General features: G+C 46.6%; 1 protein-coding gene across 8 annotated transcripts in view; it reads right to left on the bottom strand.

Moving 5' to 3' along the window:
- The window catches only part of ACAD10 (acyl-CoA dehydrogenase family member 10), a 482886-nt gene that overhangs the window by 18966 nt on the left and 449244 nt on the right, over positions 1-14676 (bottom strand). For 6 of the 8 annotated variants that reach the window (XM_085633523.1, XM_085633522.1, XM_085633520.1 and 3 more), the window contains one exon: positions 14350-14427. The exons of the other annotated variants lie outside the window; for them this stretch is intronic. In XM_085633523.1, the coding sequence (XP_085489649.1) occupies positions 14350-14427 (78 nt within the window). The remainder of the gene's footprint in view (positions 1-14349; positions 14428-14676) is intronic. 8 annotated transcript variants of the gene reach the window in all.

The following is a 14676-nucleotide window of genomic DNA, read 5'->3' as shown; positions in this document are numbered from 1 at the left end:
TGGGGAAGCTAGCATGTGGATGGTGTTTGGCTGAGAGGATGCGCTGTTGCTTTGCTCTCTTTAAAGCGCTTTAGGGCACAGTCTGCATTTCTCTGACGAGATGGGAGCCCTCAAAAGGCATTTCCATTAGCGATTGATGGTGGACTGCACTCGAAAATCCATTAGAATTAATCCAAGCATGTCGCTGAAGCACCCCGCTGGTGCTAACTGCCCTCCTCAATCAGTTGGTGTCAAGGCCCAAGCGGATCACATAGTTTGGCTGCTTCCTGGCCATCATGAATTATCTGCCGAAGGCTGGATCAAAGATCTTCAGGAACTGCAGGAAAGATATCAGCAACCATGTCCTATAACACTTGCACGTGACATCCCAGGAGGCAACCCGAGGTTATGGACCTGAGATCAAGACTGGCGAGAAAAAACATGTTTGCCAAAATATTGCATGCGTATCGACTCCTAATTTGGTGGGGTGGTCGGAAACGCACTGGGATTGAGTCTGCTGGAAGAGGATTGAACTACCTGTTTCTCAAGTGTTGGATGCTGAAGCAGGAAAGATGGGTCCCCTGGAGCTTTTCTATGTCTTCTGGCTATTTGCCGATTTACTGGAGGATAAGATCGTAGCTGCCCAGGTTCCCCAGGAGTGTGACTGTCAATGCCTCATTGGAAAAAAAGGAGAGGTTCCTGTGATGTCTGCCCTCGTTGCAGGATCTTTGTAAGCATATTTGCTTTGACTTCTACTGATGGACGATACAAGTCGAGTACTTCTATTGTTTTTCTGATAACCAGCCTGAAGGAGACTGTGTTGAGTGGAAAAGCAAGGAGGAAAGTTCAGAGCAATGTCTGGTGACGTGTCTAGGCCATTTGTAAATCCAGAAATAGCTTCTCATCATCATATATCTGGGAACTGTTATCACCATCGTCATCTTGCAGTTCCTCTGTATATTTGTAGTGTGTGGAGCGTATCAGAACCTTATTGAGGTTGGACTGGAGGTTGGAGTGGGTGCCCCTTCAAACAAGGTCACGTGGATTTGCTTCCATGTCTGAAAGGGCTATCACCTCCTCTTACGGAGGTGATGGTGTCCCTGCCCACGTCGACGCACAAAGGACCAGCATCAGTCTCTTTGCCATATGCGTGTGAGCGCAGCTGTTAGTTGTAGAGTCATGCAGACCTCGCAGTGGGGTCAAGATGCACAGTTGGAATCGGGGAGGATGTACGGTCTTACGGCGGTAACCTGACCGCTAGACCCCTTGGATCCATGGAACTCAAGGCGAACCGGGGGAGTACCAAAGATCCACAGCATGGCCTCTTTGTAGGCCTGGACCTTCTGCAGCATTGCCTATGGACCCAGGAACTCAGAGCCCAAGAGTATGATTTTCAGGTACCCTGATGTCCATGCAACTTCTCTTGCCGAGAGCGTGTAAAGAAGTAAAGCTTTGTTTGGACTTTGTATGCTTCTTTTTCTTGGACTTACTTGATGTCTTAGACTGTGACAACCTCTCATGAGAACATCCTTAGAAACGATAACGCGCTTGAGACCTCAGCTTTGACTGGGATAGGTCCTGCCTACAGTGCTCGGCGACATCAAGTATAGCATTGCGATCCAGGATGGCCTTTGGATTTCTCTGAGCACAGTTGCCACACAACTTGATGTCATGCGCGGAGCTCAGATCTTGTGAGGGTCTGTCACTGACATTTGTTTGTGACAGTCCTTGTAGGATATAAACCATATAATTTGAGGAGGAGATATGTCCCTTTCACACTGGAAAAATTTTGAGAAAAGTTTTCCGTAAGGTGACAGAAGCGAGGGAACAATTTCTGGATCTGAGCTGGAAGGCATGCAAAGAAAGGAACAGATGTCGACAGATGGAAATGGTGGTTATATTTTTGGTCCAAAGTCACTTCCAGGGCAGAATGGACCTAATGCACAGCTGTATGACACCACCTACCAGTGAATAAGGGAACGGCAGAAGAAAATCTCCATATCCAGTCAGGCGACTGGGGGTATTCACAAGGCGAGCAAGCTGCAGTTAGAAATGCCCACTAGAATTTGCTTTCCGATGTTTCCCCAAAACAATTACTAGCACTGACTTCTAGGGCACCATTGTCACTGAGTCCAGGAGGTATTGCATTGGGTGGATAAAGTCCAGCTGAGACTGTGTAATTACAGTTGGCTGTTTAGAAAGGTAAGGCTGATAATACGGAAAGGCCAGGGAGTTTGAGAGGGAGAAGCTAAGATTAGCTCACAAGGAACAAGAGCACAGGAAGAATGAGCATATGATGAGAGAAAATAGGACTATGAGAAGTGGGAAAATAAAAGGGAAAAGCAGGAAAAAAGAGAGAATTAGAGTGAGCTGCTAGCTTTAAAAAAAAAGAGAAACTTAAAATTGCAGTGAAGACTGCTACATCTGGGAAAAGCAATTCTACTTCCAGCACTACTGGCTACCTGTCAAGGTTGTATGTGGAGAGGCAAGATATTTTGGAATGGTATCCGAGTTTTGACATTGCTTATAGAACTGAAGCTTTGAATATGTCTAAGACAGCCATTTTAATGAGTTGCTTGCCCACTGAAGGTATGTTAGTCATTGAAAGCATACCTTTTCCCGAGCAAATAAACTGTGAGAGAATGAAGGAAGCTCTAATCAGATGTTTTGGGCTGAAGCCAGCTCTATATTTTCTGAGTTTTAAAGACAGCAAGACAGCAGATGGTGTTCCATTCGAAACGGATTCATGGTGTGTTGTGGGGTAGGTATGGGTGGGTGAAAGGGAGGGAGGCCAAAGACTTTAATGCCTTAACCAGTTGATGGTGACAGAGAAACTAAAGAAGGAGTGCTCTACCAAACGCAGGCAATACCCACTAGATCTGACAGAAGGATTCCCAAAAACTTGCAGTGTTGGCTGACAAGAGATTCGCTAGCATGGCTAACAAAGGGTTAGACCAGCACGGCTCTAGACCAAGAAGAGAAAGGAGCTCTCAATAAACTGGTTTTACATGATAGGGTTGGGGACAGAGTCCTTACAATTGTTACAAGTGGCACACAAGCAGAAAGGGCATTGGGTTCCAAGTCAAGAACAACACCAGGAGAAGGGGGGGCAGCAAGGTTCTTCCAAGCAAAAAGTGATTACTTGTTTAAGGTGACACAAGGAGGGGTATTATAAGAGAGACTGTCAAGTGAAAAAGTCTGTACCAGCTGCAGCCATCATGGTGAGTGTTTGGACTGTGCATAAAGGCACACAAGAAGACCCTGTTGCTCTCAACCTAGCTGCTATGAACATTTGGCAGAAATTCACAGATGCCATGATGCACATTTTCCAAAACACAATGGGATGCGGTTAAAATCTACAATCAATGGGAGGAAAGTTTCTGCCCTGAGAGCTTAACTGACTGGTTGAGTGGAACTATCTCAATCCCAAGGAGATTCTCCCTGGTGCCAGTGGTACAGGCTTAGTAGGCAGTAGAGAGGATATGGAGTATTGATTGCCCGAGCTGTGGTAGAGATCAATGGCAAGTTGGCTATGGTTGATGTAGAGGTGAGCAAAGTGCTGGATGCCACTTGGGCAACGATTTGATTGCTCCTGGTTTAGTACCAGGACCAGAAACCTACATGGCTTGGACCAGCTGTGTTGACTAAAGCACCAATTGCACAACAGTTTCAGGAGATTGGGGCCATTTCAAATTTGTCTAGACCAGAACTGGGTAGTAAGAGGATCAGAGCATGTTCAGAGAAGGCACTAGTCACGTCATCCACTGCCCCTGCTTCAGCCAGAGAGGATGATGAGAGACTCAAAATGTAAGAGGTTTTAAATCTTGTTATTGCCAGAGCTGCAGGCGTTGTTAACTGCTGGAGAGCCAACTCGGGAGGAAATCTGTGAGTCAAAAGATTAGTGTCCTGCACTTGTGGAACTTCAGAAGGAAGCCCAAGAACAGGTCAGCAAAGTAATAGTGGGAAGGCGTTGTGCTGGCTAATTGGATGGATTGCTTTGTAGTGAGCCTGTGAATCCTGAGCCAGGAGCCAGCAAGAGGCTAATAGTTCCACCAGAGCACAGGAACTTCCTGAGGTTACTGGCCCACAATATGCCCTTGGCCAGGCACCTTGGACCTTCTGTTCTACATACCAGGGATACGCAGAGACACTGCAAGGATTGGTAGAACTGCCTCGAATTGCTAACTGAATGGTAAGTCAGATAATAGGACCAAGGCAGCTAGTGCCTTGGGTATAGACACTGCTAGTCTATTTGGCCTCATTCCCTCAGCATAAGGCCACAATCACATCTGAGTTGTGGTGGCTTATGCCACTACATTACCAGAGGTGGTACCTCTAAATAGCATGACTTCAAAGGTGGTAACTAGGGTTCTCCAATGCATCTTTTCTGGGGTTGGATTTCCAAAGATTGTTATTTATGACTGAGGAATCTACTTTACCTCCTCCTGTCTGACAGAGATTTAGCTGCAAGCTAGTGGGACCTACCACCTCTCCACATTGTACTATCCATAAATTAATTTGTAAGTGGAGAGGCCTAAACAAAACCCTTAAGAGCATGATGGGCACTCTAACAGAGAAACTCAGAAGGAAGGGGAACCTTCTCCTGCCACGTCTCTTATTTGCTTATGGGGAGACTTCACAGAAGGGAATGGGTTTCTTTCCCAAGAGACTAGTACACAGCTCACTCACCTTGACCAGAGAAGGAGGTGGGTGTGGTGAACTATACGTGACTGGCCTCAGGAAGGTGACGGTGCAATACATGGGTCAAGCGATGAAAAATCCTCAGGCTTGCCGAGTGCTGATGAAGGAGTGTTATATCATCAAGTTTTTGGTGTTGAGAGCTTTAGAGAATAAGGAGAAGACCTCATTTTCAACACCAAAGGGGATTTTCCAGTTTTAGGTAATGCCCTTTAGGTTGAAAAATTATCACTTTCCAGAGCCAAGTGAATTAAGTTCTATCAGGGTTAGGAGGGTTTTGTGTGGCCAAACTGGATGACATTGCGGTGTTTAGCAATTTAAGGGAAGACCAGATGATGCACCTAGAACATGCGTTAGTCAGGATGCAGAGAGCGAAGCTGACCTTGAGGGCAACCAAGTGCCAGGTGGGGCAGTACACTGTAGTCTACAATGGGCACTGGGTGGGTAATGGGAAGGTTTGCCCATTGGATACCAAGGTTCGTTTCCATATTTGAACAGGAGGTGCTCACCATGCTTACACAAAAAAGAGCCTTTCAAGGAACCATATTGGCACCCTTTGACATCCTAGAAACAGCCCGAGAAGATTATTTTAATTGAGGAGTGTCAAAAACCTGTTGAGGACCTGAAGAGAGTACTGTGCAATGCACCTTTACTGAAGATCCCTGACCACAGTCTACCATTCACAGTACAGATGAATACCTCAGACAAGGGAGCTGAAGCAGTATGGTCTGAAATCGGTCAACAGGGTAGAGGTAGTCCTTTGACCCTTACTAGCTGTAGGTTGCTAGCCAGAGAATAACACTGAGAAGAGACTGACGAGTACGTGCCATGGTTGAGAAAGATCTGCATGTGGCAAGACTATACAAGCTGAAAATTTGTGACTGTATTAAACGGAGTCCTTCCACATGGAAAATGGGTAATCTGCACGAGCCTTCATTCATGTGTTTTGTGTCAATTCAACCCACAAGGAGGCCCACCTAATGCAAAGGTGGGACACTCGATGGGGAACAGAAGGTTTAGTGGCATCCTGAGGCACAGTAGCCCCAGCGCCAGTTACATAGAGTCTGCCTCTTACATACTGCATGTGTGGCATTAAGTGTGTAATAAAGAAATTTTATTTTTATGACATCTACAATTGAAGGGTGGATGACTTGGCACTTTTTCAACCTGAGGCTGGCTTGGGGTTTATTTAATAGGTTGTTGTTGGAGCATGGACATCGATGTTGGTTCAATGACATATGTAATTTTTAAATCATGCCCTCGAAAAAGATGTGGACAGATTCTCAAAATCTGGTGGGATTTAATGGAGAAGGCCTTAATCAGACAACAGACTTTAAACTTCTCCCTTTCAAGATGTTTCAACGTTTTGTCTTCTTCCTTAAATGATGTGTGCGAAAGACCTTATGTTTAAGTCCACAACAACCATAAGAGAGACGTAATTCTTACAGAACAGTGAAAAGAAACACTATCTGTCCCTTCATCAGAAGAAAGGTATGAACCTCCATTTATGAACATAAATCTTCTGTTTCAAGACATATGGTTTCTGAATAGGAAGAACAGACGGAAGTCCCATTCATTCACATACTGGCTGGAAAAATGGCAGTAAATGGCAAGGTAGACATTCAAGAGGTTAGAATTTTGACAATGTTCAAGTAGACTATTTCTTGTGTTATGAAGAGCAAGAATGTTATCATGGTAACAGGGGGTGAACAGCCTGTTATATTGCTAAAGCTAAATAGATTATACTGCAGAGCCTATAGGGACGTATAATACTTTTGTAAAGTGAAACTTATTTTTTAAGTGCTCAACTTGTGACTCACTCCTTTTGGGACTGGAGATAAGGATCACTCACTGGCTGTAAACCCACACTTAAATAAGAGGGATCAACGACAGCTTAAATGTTAGTTTGCAATTTTTTTAAGCTGTTATTTTTTGAGCATGGTGAGGATTCCAACCCTGACGACTGAGAACATTTAAAGCTCATACATTAATGAAAAATCCATTATAGCAGACGTTTGGAGGTTAGCTGATTTAAATTTTGAAAGCAGACACTAACCTGTCCCTACACCCAGCCTTGTCTTTAGGTGGATCATCCACCTAAACAATTTGGGGTTTTCTATGTGCAAAGGCTTCGCTCCGTCAATGGTCACCATACAGTTGAAATTACCATAATCCCATAGATGTAACAGTGGGGACACAATTTCTTGAGGGTGATGCCTAATGTGGTACTGAAGTTTCGCTCTCCATCAAAAGACAAAGTCGGTGGTTTGCCTGCATGTACAAGAGGAAGAGAACTACAGCTTCTTTGCCCAAGCATGCAGGAGGAGTGCAGCCCTTCATATATGCCAACATTTTAGAAATTAAAAGTGGGAGATTTGAAAAAAATTATTGGGAAATGTTTCTCCCATTGACTTCTATCAAGGCCTGAATTAGGTCTACTGTCATGTGTGGGTCTTAATGTTCTGCTGCAGGATCGGATATCAGAAACACAGATACATGTTTATGTCCCTTTCTTACATGTCAGGAGCATGGAGAAAGCACAGGCAGAAAGTCTGTGACAGAAATATTGTACAATGGCCTGCAGGAGCAGTTTACAGGCAGTGAATACTATGAGTCTCACTAGACCAGTCCCGGCTAAAGCCTGCCGAGGATTCGGGTTTTTGAATGCAGGAATTGGGAGGTGGATGACTAGCCTTGAAATCGGTAGTCCCCTGCCTGAATAGGAAGGGTTGGCATGTATGGTAAGATTGAGCTCCTGATACTGTGTCCAACTCATATGGTTAAATGAAGCAACCCTCGACACCCTGTACTGATCCAGAGAAGTACTACCTTTACTCTTCTATGTAGAGTGAAACCAAGGGCAAGATACATTACAAATCGGTTGTCCTTCATCCCTAAATGTTATGCTACATTTACTTGCCATCATTTTAATCAATGCCACTGAATAGGTTTAGTAGTGGCAACTAACAGCTTTACATGGATGTCTCTAGGGTGGACTGATCAAGTACAGTGTCAGCTCAGTGCTTTAAGAACAATTTATTCCTATAGAAATTGATTGCCTGACACATGCCAGAGTGTGACCTATTTATAAATCTGAAACCAAGAGGGAGTCCACAGGAGGTTAAATTAAGATGCAGAAGAACTTATCAGGATCGTGTGGTCTGTCTCAAGTTTAGGTCTTCCAGGCAGCCCGACGTGATTTGAGAAATTAGCATTCCACATTTAGCAAGGGCTCCTTTACAAAAGAGGGGCCTAATTGATTAACTTTATAGTAGCTGATAAGGCACTAGTAACCTTGGCTTTCAGTAAAAGGGACATGGGCCAGCTGTATCACTAAGGCTGATGCAATTAAACAAAGTTGAGTGAATGACGCACTAGAGACATGGTTTTAGACTGCCATAGAACTACACTTGCAACACTGTGCAATCCCTGTGCAGAGTGGTTCTGTTGAAGAAGTTTACGAAAATTCACAAGCTGTGTCCAGTACTGTGGACTAAATCCAAAAAAGTAAATTTACATGAGGAAATTTACACATGCGTCGATCTACTCCTGTAACTAGGTGTAACGCTATACTTTGTTTTTTGCTACTCACAATTTTGAGTGGAGTTGTACTCCTAGGTGTAGACATTTGTGATTCCAACCCCTCTAATTAGGGCCTCTAAAACTGATTTTACAAATGTAAAGTTATTAATTAGTAACTTTTCACCTGCTGGTGATTTACTTTTAGGAAAGTGTAGGAACTTTTTGTAAATATTTACAAATATTTAAATGTAAAATTAATCTAAAAAACACTATTAAACTTGAACTAATGAAATAAACAAGCTCATAAATTCTTATATTTAAATGTGCATTAAATATTTCAAATATTAATTTAATCTCTAACTATTATATACATTTTAAAAACTTGCCCATCCTCACCAATATTTTATTTTTGTTTAAGTAAAAGTGGTTACAAATCTGCAATCAATGTAAATACTTTTTAGAACAAGTTATAAAGTTTTATTTTGTTTTTTAACTAAGTGCAGTATTAAAAACACAATAATCAAGGGGTGTGGGTATCATGGTAAAGAACTCGCTCCCGTTAGAAATTGATGAGGTGCTCCACGATGATAGGGGACGTTACACTGTCTTGGTGGGGAGAATGGAGGGCAAAGTGGTTGTCTTTGTGTCAGTGTACGTCCCACCGGGGTTGCAGTCGACCACCTTTGCAGACCTGGGGCGCCTCCTCCTTGGCCTTCCGGGGGGGCTTCTGGTGGTGGGGGGGGGATTTCAACGCGGTGGTTTCTGGGACTGTGGATCGTCACCCCCCTAGGGACCTCCCCCGGGCACAGGAGTGGCTATCCGGCCTCTTGGATACACTGGGATTGGTGGACTGCTGGCGCTTAAAACATCCCACGCAGCTGCAGTACACTTTCCACTCGGGGGCCCATGGTAGTCTCTCACGGCTTGATTATGTCCTTGTCCCGGCGGCCTATGTCGGGAGGGTGGGGGAGGTGCGCCACTTGGCACGGGGTATCTCGGACCACTCCCCGCTTCTGTTACATTTCGATGTCTTTCCGAGGGGTGAGAGCAGGGTGGTCCCAATTAATTCCTGGTACCTGCGCGACCCCACCATTCGCGCTGACTTGATTAAATCCCTCCAGCGCTATTTTGATGAGAATGTGGGGTCAGTGCCTTCGGCTATCTCCCTGTGGGAGGCCTTCAAAACAGTACTCAGAGGGGAGGCCCTATCCCTTATTTCCCACGCCCGGAGGCGCGAGCGGGAGGAGGTGACCCGGGTGGAGGCTGAAATAGCTGAGTTGGAGGGTAATCTAGAAGATGGGGTGATGGATGCTGCACTACATGTCCTCCAGCTCAAACAAGCGGCTTATAGGGCCCTCGTTACGGAGGCGGCCAGGGGCCTTAGTAGAGAGCAACAGGGGCGACTGTATGATGTGGGTGATAAGGCTGGTAAACTGATAGCGTGGTTGGATAAAAAGGAGAGAGCGAATCGTGTGGTCCCGCTGATTGAGAAAACGAATGGTGGGTGTGTAACTGAGCCAGAAGAAATTGTCTCCTGTTTCGCGGATTATTTCCGCGAGGTGTATTCCCCGGTCTCTTCTTGCTCTGAAGAGGATTCCCGTGCCCTGCTCAGGGATATCGCGCTGCCTTCCCTTTCCAGGGAGGACAGGGTGTTGCTGGACGCCGCTCCCACCTCCGACGAAATCGCCCTCGCCATACGCTCGGTCGCTTCTGGCAAGGCCATGGGCCCGAATGGTATCCCTATCGAGTTGTATAAGCTGCGACCGGATACATTGGCGCCTCACCTCCGCGCAATGTTCCTGGCGGCCCACTCGCTGGGCTCCCTCCCGCTTGACCAGCGTCTGGCTACAATCGTGGTGATCCACAAGGAAGGGAGACCTCGGGACCGGGTTACTTCCTATCGGCCTATCTCACTACTGAATGCGGAGCCCAAAATTCTCGCCAAGGTACTGGCCAATCGGCTGGTCGGTGTGGTGGGAGATCTGGTTCATCAGAACCAGTCTGGCTTTATTCCCCATCGCAACACAGCCCTTAACCTGCGGCGTTTGCATGGGGTGCTCGCGCGCGTCCCATTTATACGGGAACCGGCCATTTTGGCGTCCTTGGATGCCACCATGGCGTTTGACACGCTTGAGTGGCCATACATCTGGGCGATGCTTGCGAAGTTTGGATTTGGCCCAGGATTCATCAGTTGGGTCAAATTGTTGTATTCGGGCCCATTGGCGCAGGTGGCCGTGAACGGAAGAGTATCGGCCCCGTTTGAGCTGGGCCGGGGCACGCGACAGGGCTGTCCCTTGTCGCCGCTTCTTTTTGCGCTTGCCTTGGAGCCCCTGGCGGAGTGGCTGCGGTGGGAGCCTTCCATCCGTGGTCTCCGTTGGACCCCCGAGTATGAGGACCGCGTATCCCTATACGCTGATGACATCCTTCTGTATCTAGCCTCCCCACGTAAATCTCTTATAGTGCTGGTTGATGTTTTACATTCGTTTGGTCGTAACTCCGGTCTCGTCATCAACTGGGCTAAATCGTGCGTGTATGTACTCTCTGGGGAGGCTCCTATTCTCCCTCGGGGCTGTCCGATCCAGATCGCCCCGCAGGGATTTCGGTACCTGGGTGTCTTCATTACTCTGGACCCGGAGGCCCGGTATGAACGGAACCTGCTTCCCCCCCTCCAGCGCCTGCGGGTAGATGTCACACGCTGGCGGCGCCTGCCGCTTTCGCCGCTCGGCCGGGCGGCATTGTTCAAGATGATGTCTCTGCCGCGTTTTCTGTACGCTTTGCAGAACACTGTGGACTTAGTCCCGGCGCGCTACTTCCGTGAGGTGGAGAGTCTGCAACGCCGCCTGTTCTGGGACGGGAGACCGCGTATTGCCCTGGCGAAGCTGACGCTCCCATGGTATGACGGGGGGATTGCCCTCCCGGATATTAAACGGTACTATTGGGCCTCCCAGCTCGCTGCAATTAACCATGGCCTATACGGGCCCGCCTTAAACCCGGCATTCGAAATGGACAAGATGCTCCTGCCAGGTGGCGACTACAATCGAGCGCTCTATTCTAGCGCGCCCGACGCTCGTCTGACGGGCCCCACGCGTGTCATGGTGCAAGTCTGGCACGCGGCCAATGCAGCTATGGGGTGGAAGGACCGTTTGACCTGGGCGTCACCACTATACGCGTCTGAGCGGTTAGGTTCCCTGTGGACCTCTAACGGCTTTGAGAAGTGGGACATAATAGGTATCAGTAAAGTGGGGGATCTCTGGACGAGGGGAGGATTTAAAACGTTCGATATGCTGCAGACGGAATTTCAGTTGCAGGGCAGTGAATACTTTCGGTATTTGCAGGTCCGTCATGCGCTGGGCTCCGTCTTCTCGGACGTTGCCTCCATCCCGGAATATTCCCCCCTGGAGGATAGAATGCTGGATGGGCACGTCCCGGACAGCACGATCTCACTGATATACAAAAAGCTGATAAACGACCGCTCGGGCCTGTTGACTGCCCTTCGTGCGGCTTGGGTTGCCGACGGGCTGGAGTTGGACGACGAGGACTGGACCTCCGCGGTGGCCTCCCCGAAGGAGGTGGCCATACCGGCTCGCCTTCGCTTCGTCCAGCTCAAGATACTCCACCGGGTCTACATGACGGGGCCAAAGCTTCTGCGTATGGGCTATGCTGGAGATGGGTTGTGTAAGCGTGGGTGTGGTGCTTTGGGGACCTTTCTGCATATTTTATGGGAGTGCCCGGAGGTGGAGGGGTTCTGGCGTGGTGTACATGAGGTGCTGCGACTGGTTACGCATGTGGCGCTGTTGCCTGAAGCGAGGAGATGCTTTTTGAATGTGTGGGAACCGACTGATTACGCTGTGCCGCAGACGTGGTGGGTGACTCTGGGATATATGATAGCCAAGCGTGATATTGCTCAACTGTGGGGATCCCAGAGGCCCCCGACGGTCTCGGCCTGGAAAGAGCACATGGACTGGTGCATGTTTCGAGAAAATGTGGTGTATGTGGCGAGGGGTAAGCCTGCGACATGGGTGAAAGTATGGGGCCCCTGGAACGCCTACCTCGGGGGTATCTGTGCACCACCGTTGCTGCCTGATACCTCGCCAGCCCCATCCCCTTAGCCGGCTCATTCCCCCGATGCCGGGCATTGGGTTCCCCCAGTCCTCGCTCTGTTCTCTTCCCCCTCTTTAGACTTCTGTGGATAGTTGGGATCCCCCCTCTAGGGGAGCACGTGCTGCTATTTTCGATTGTGGGTTGCCTTGTGGGTGTGGTTTTCTTGTTGTTCTTAATTTAAAATGAAACCGCATAATGGGGTCTGGATGATGTGGCTTTTGACGTTGTTACCTACTGAGAAATGCTCCTCCGTAACACCATGTGTTCCATAAATGTATGTCGTATGTTCCTATCATTGCTAGCGGCCGGCCGGATGGTTGTAGGCCCATACTTGTATACTCTTAAGACTTGTAATAAATGGTTTAAAAAAAAAAAAAAAAACACAATAATCAATACACTTCAAAGGCAGAGGTGGAGATCTTCACTCTCCACCTGTAGGTTTCTGAGTTGCATTTCGTAGTACGTCAGTAGTGCTACTGTAATACTACATCACGAAGTACAAAATGCAGTTTGTCAATTGGGCCCTTGTGTCCCTGTACTATGGCAACTTCTCCAATGCATCAAAGGATATCAAGTCTATATACTGCAGGTCTAAATGTCCATGAGCATTTTTTCATGACATCAACTACTGGGAAGAAAGTGCCACATAAAGTGTGTAAGTGCGCTTTACTTTTGACATTTAAATACGTAAAATTGGTTTATATCTGAAGAGCAAACATAATAGAAAAGGATCACTGCAATGGAGTACATCCAACTAACATATTTCTTTGCTAATTTAAAAAAGAAACAGCAAAGCAAACAAATGTGTATGTATGGATTCCATTGTAGAAATGGATTTGGCATCTTCCAAAGGCAGCTTTAGTCAGAAACGTTTTGCAAGCCTACCCCAGAAACTCAGATAATGTGCACCAGCTCTTCTGCGGCTTAGTGCAACTTAACCATTTGCATGTGACCCCATGGGTGGTATAGGGTGGGTAGTAATCAGCTTGGAGCTACAGCTTGAAGTCTGAGTTTGGAAGAAGAGGTGCTGCTGGGGAAAAGGAACTACCTGGCACAACGTACCTGTTCATTCTAGAAACGATTTGCTTTAAAACATGCTGAAAATAGCCAGGTGGTTCTCAAGGGCAGTTTCCATTCTGGAAACAGGTCTACATGGGTAATAATTCTCTGACGTAGAAGAGTCTCTGTCCCTTGGGATGAGGATCTGGCGGATCTACTGGCACATTCTAGCAGATGGCGACTAAGCTACAGAGTAATCCTCTTGGCGCTGATCGAGGTAAGAGGTAAGAAAAGCAACAGACATAGAGGATTAGCCAACCGATATCGAAGGCGGCTTTCTCAATTCTAAAGTTCACAAACTGTAACACTGTTTTATTTTGTTACCTCTGCATAAAAGTTAATCAACCAACAATTATGTATTCAGGACACTTGAAACGTTTCCTCTTCTTTTTGTTCCTTGCTTACAATGTTCGAGGTTGGCCCTCACCCTGCATGTTATTGCGTGGCAGCTTGGTCTCTTAAGCCCACATGTTTTCCGTCCTGATCTCACCTGCGTACTATAAAACCGCTCCCTGGTCACATGCACTCCCGCCTGCTTACCCCCTTCCTACCTTATATCGGTTTTGGTTTCTGCTGCCACTATTTACTCATATTTTACGTATATTTTCTTCGCATCACAGGTGCTTCTAATGTGCCTTATTTTCTGCCTTGATCTGCTGTTCAAAACAAGAAATATTCGAAATTCTTACTGCTGAACACAGACAAAATAATTGCTGTTTTCTAAAGTAGTGTTCTTCAGCCAACCTCATGTTTTCTGAATTCCCCTCGCTTTAACCCTTTCACATACAACCTAAAGGCTATTTCCTTTAATACATTTAACTCATTGCTGCAACCACTTCCACAGGTTGGCCAACCCCGTAACTTCCATCACTGCTATAAACTCAGCTTACATTGTACACAATTTCAAACAAATAGTCTTGCTGAAAGTTATAAATGAGAGTAGGACTGAAAAATAGGTGGGAAAGGGCATTGACTGCACCGTGCTCTTACCTGCATGGCACGGTCAATCACCTGTTGGGCCATAGATGGTGCTACCGTTTTGATCATGGCGATTTCCAAGGCAGCTGCCTGTATAAAGTTGTAAGATTAAAGCAGACATTAAACTGAGTACTTCAGTCATCATTATATAGGAAAAAAACAACGCTTTCCTTAATTGGTAATCTCACCATGGAACCATTATTGTTGGTATATGTATTTTTTCAATTAGCAGATTTATAAAGTGCTGTGATGCAAATGTGAATAGGTTTTAAGTGCTCAGTAAGATAACAAAAGAAACCCATAGGCAAGAAGGGGACCACGAAGAGGTCAACAAAGGAG

This window comes from Triturus cristatus, chromosome 11, assembly GCF_964204655.1.
Source record: "Triturus cristatus chromosome 11, aTriCri1.1, whole genome shotgun sequence".
NCBI lineage: Eukaryota > Metazoa > Chordata > Amphibia > Caudata > Salamandridae > Triturus > Triturus cristatus.
This window is presented reverse-complemented; position numbering and strand designations above follow the sequence as displayed.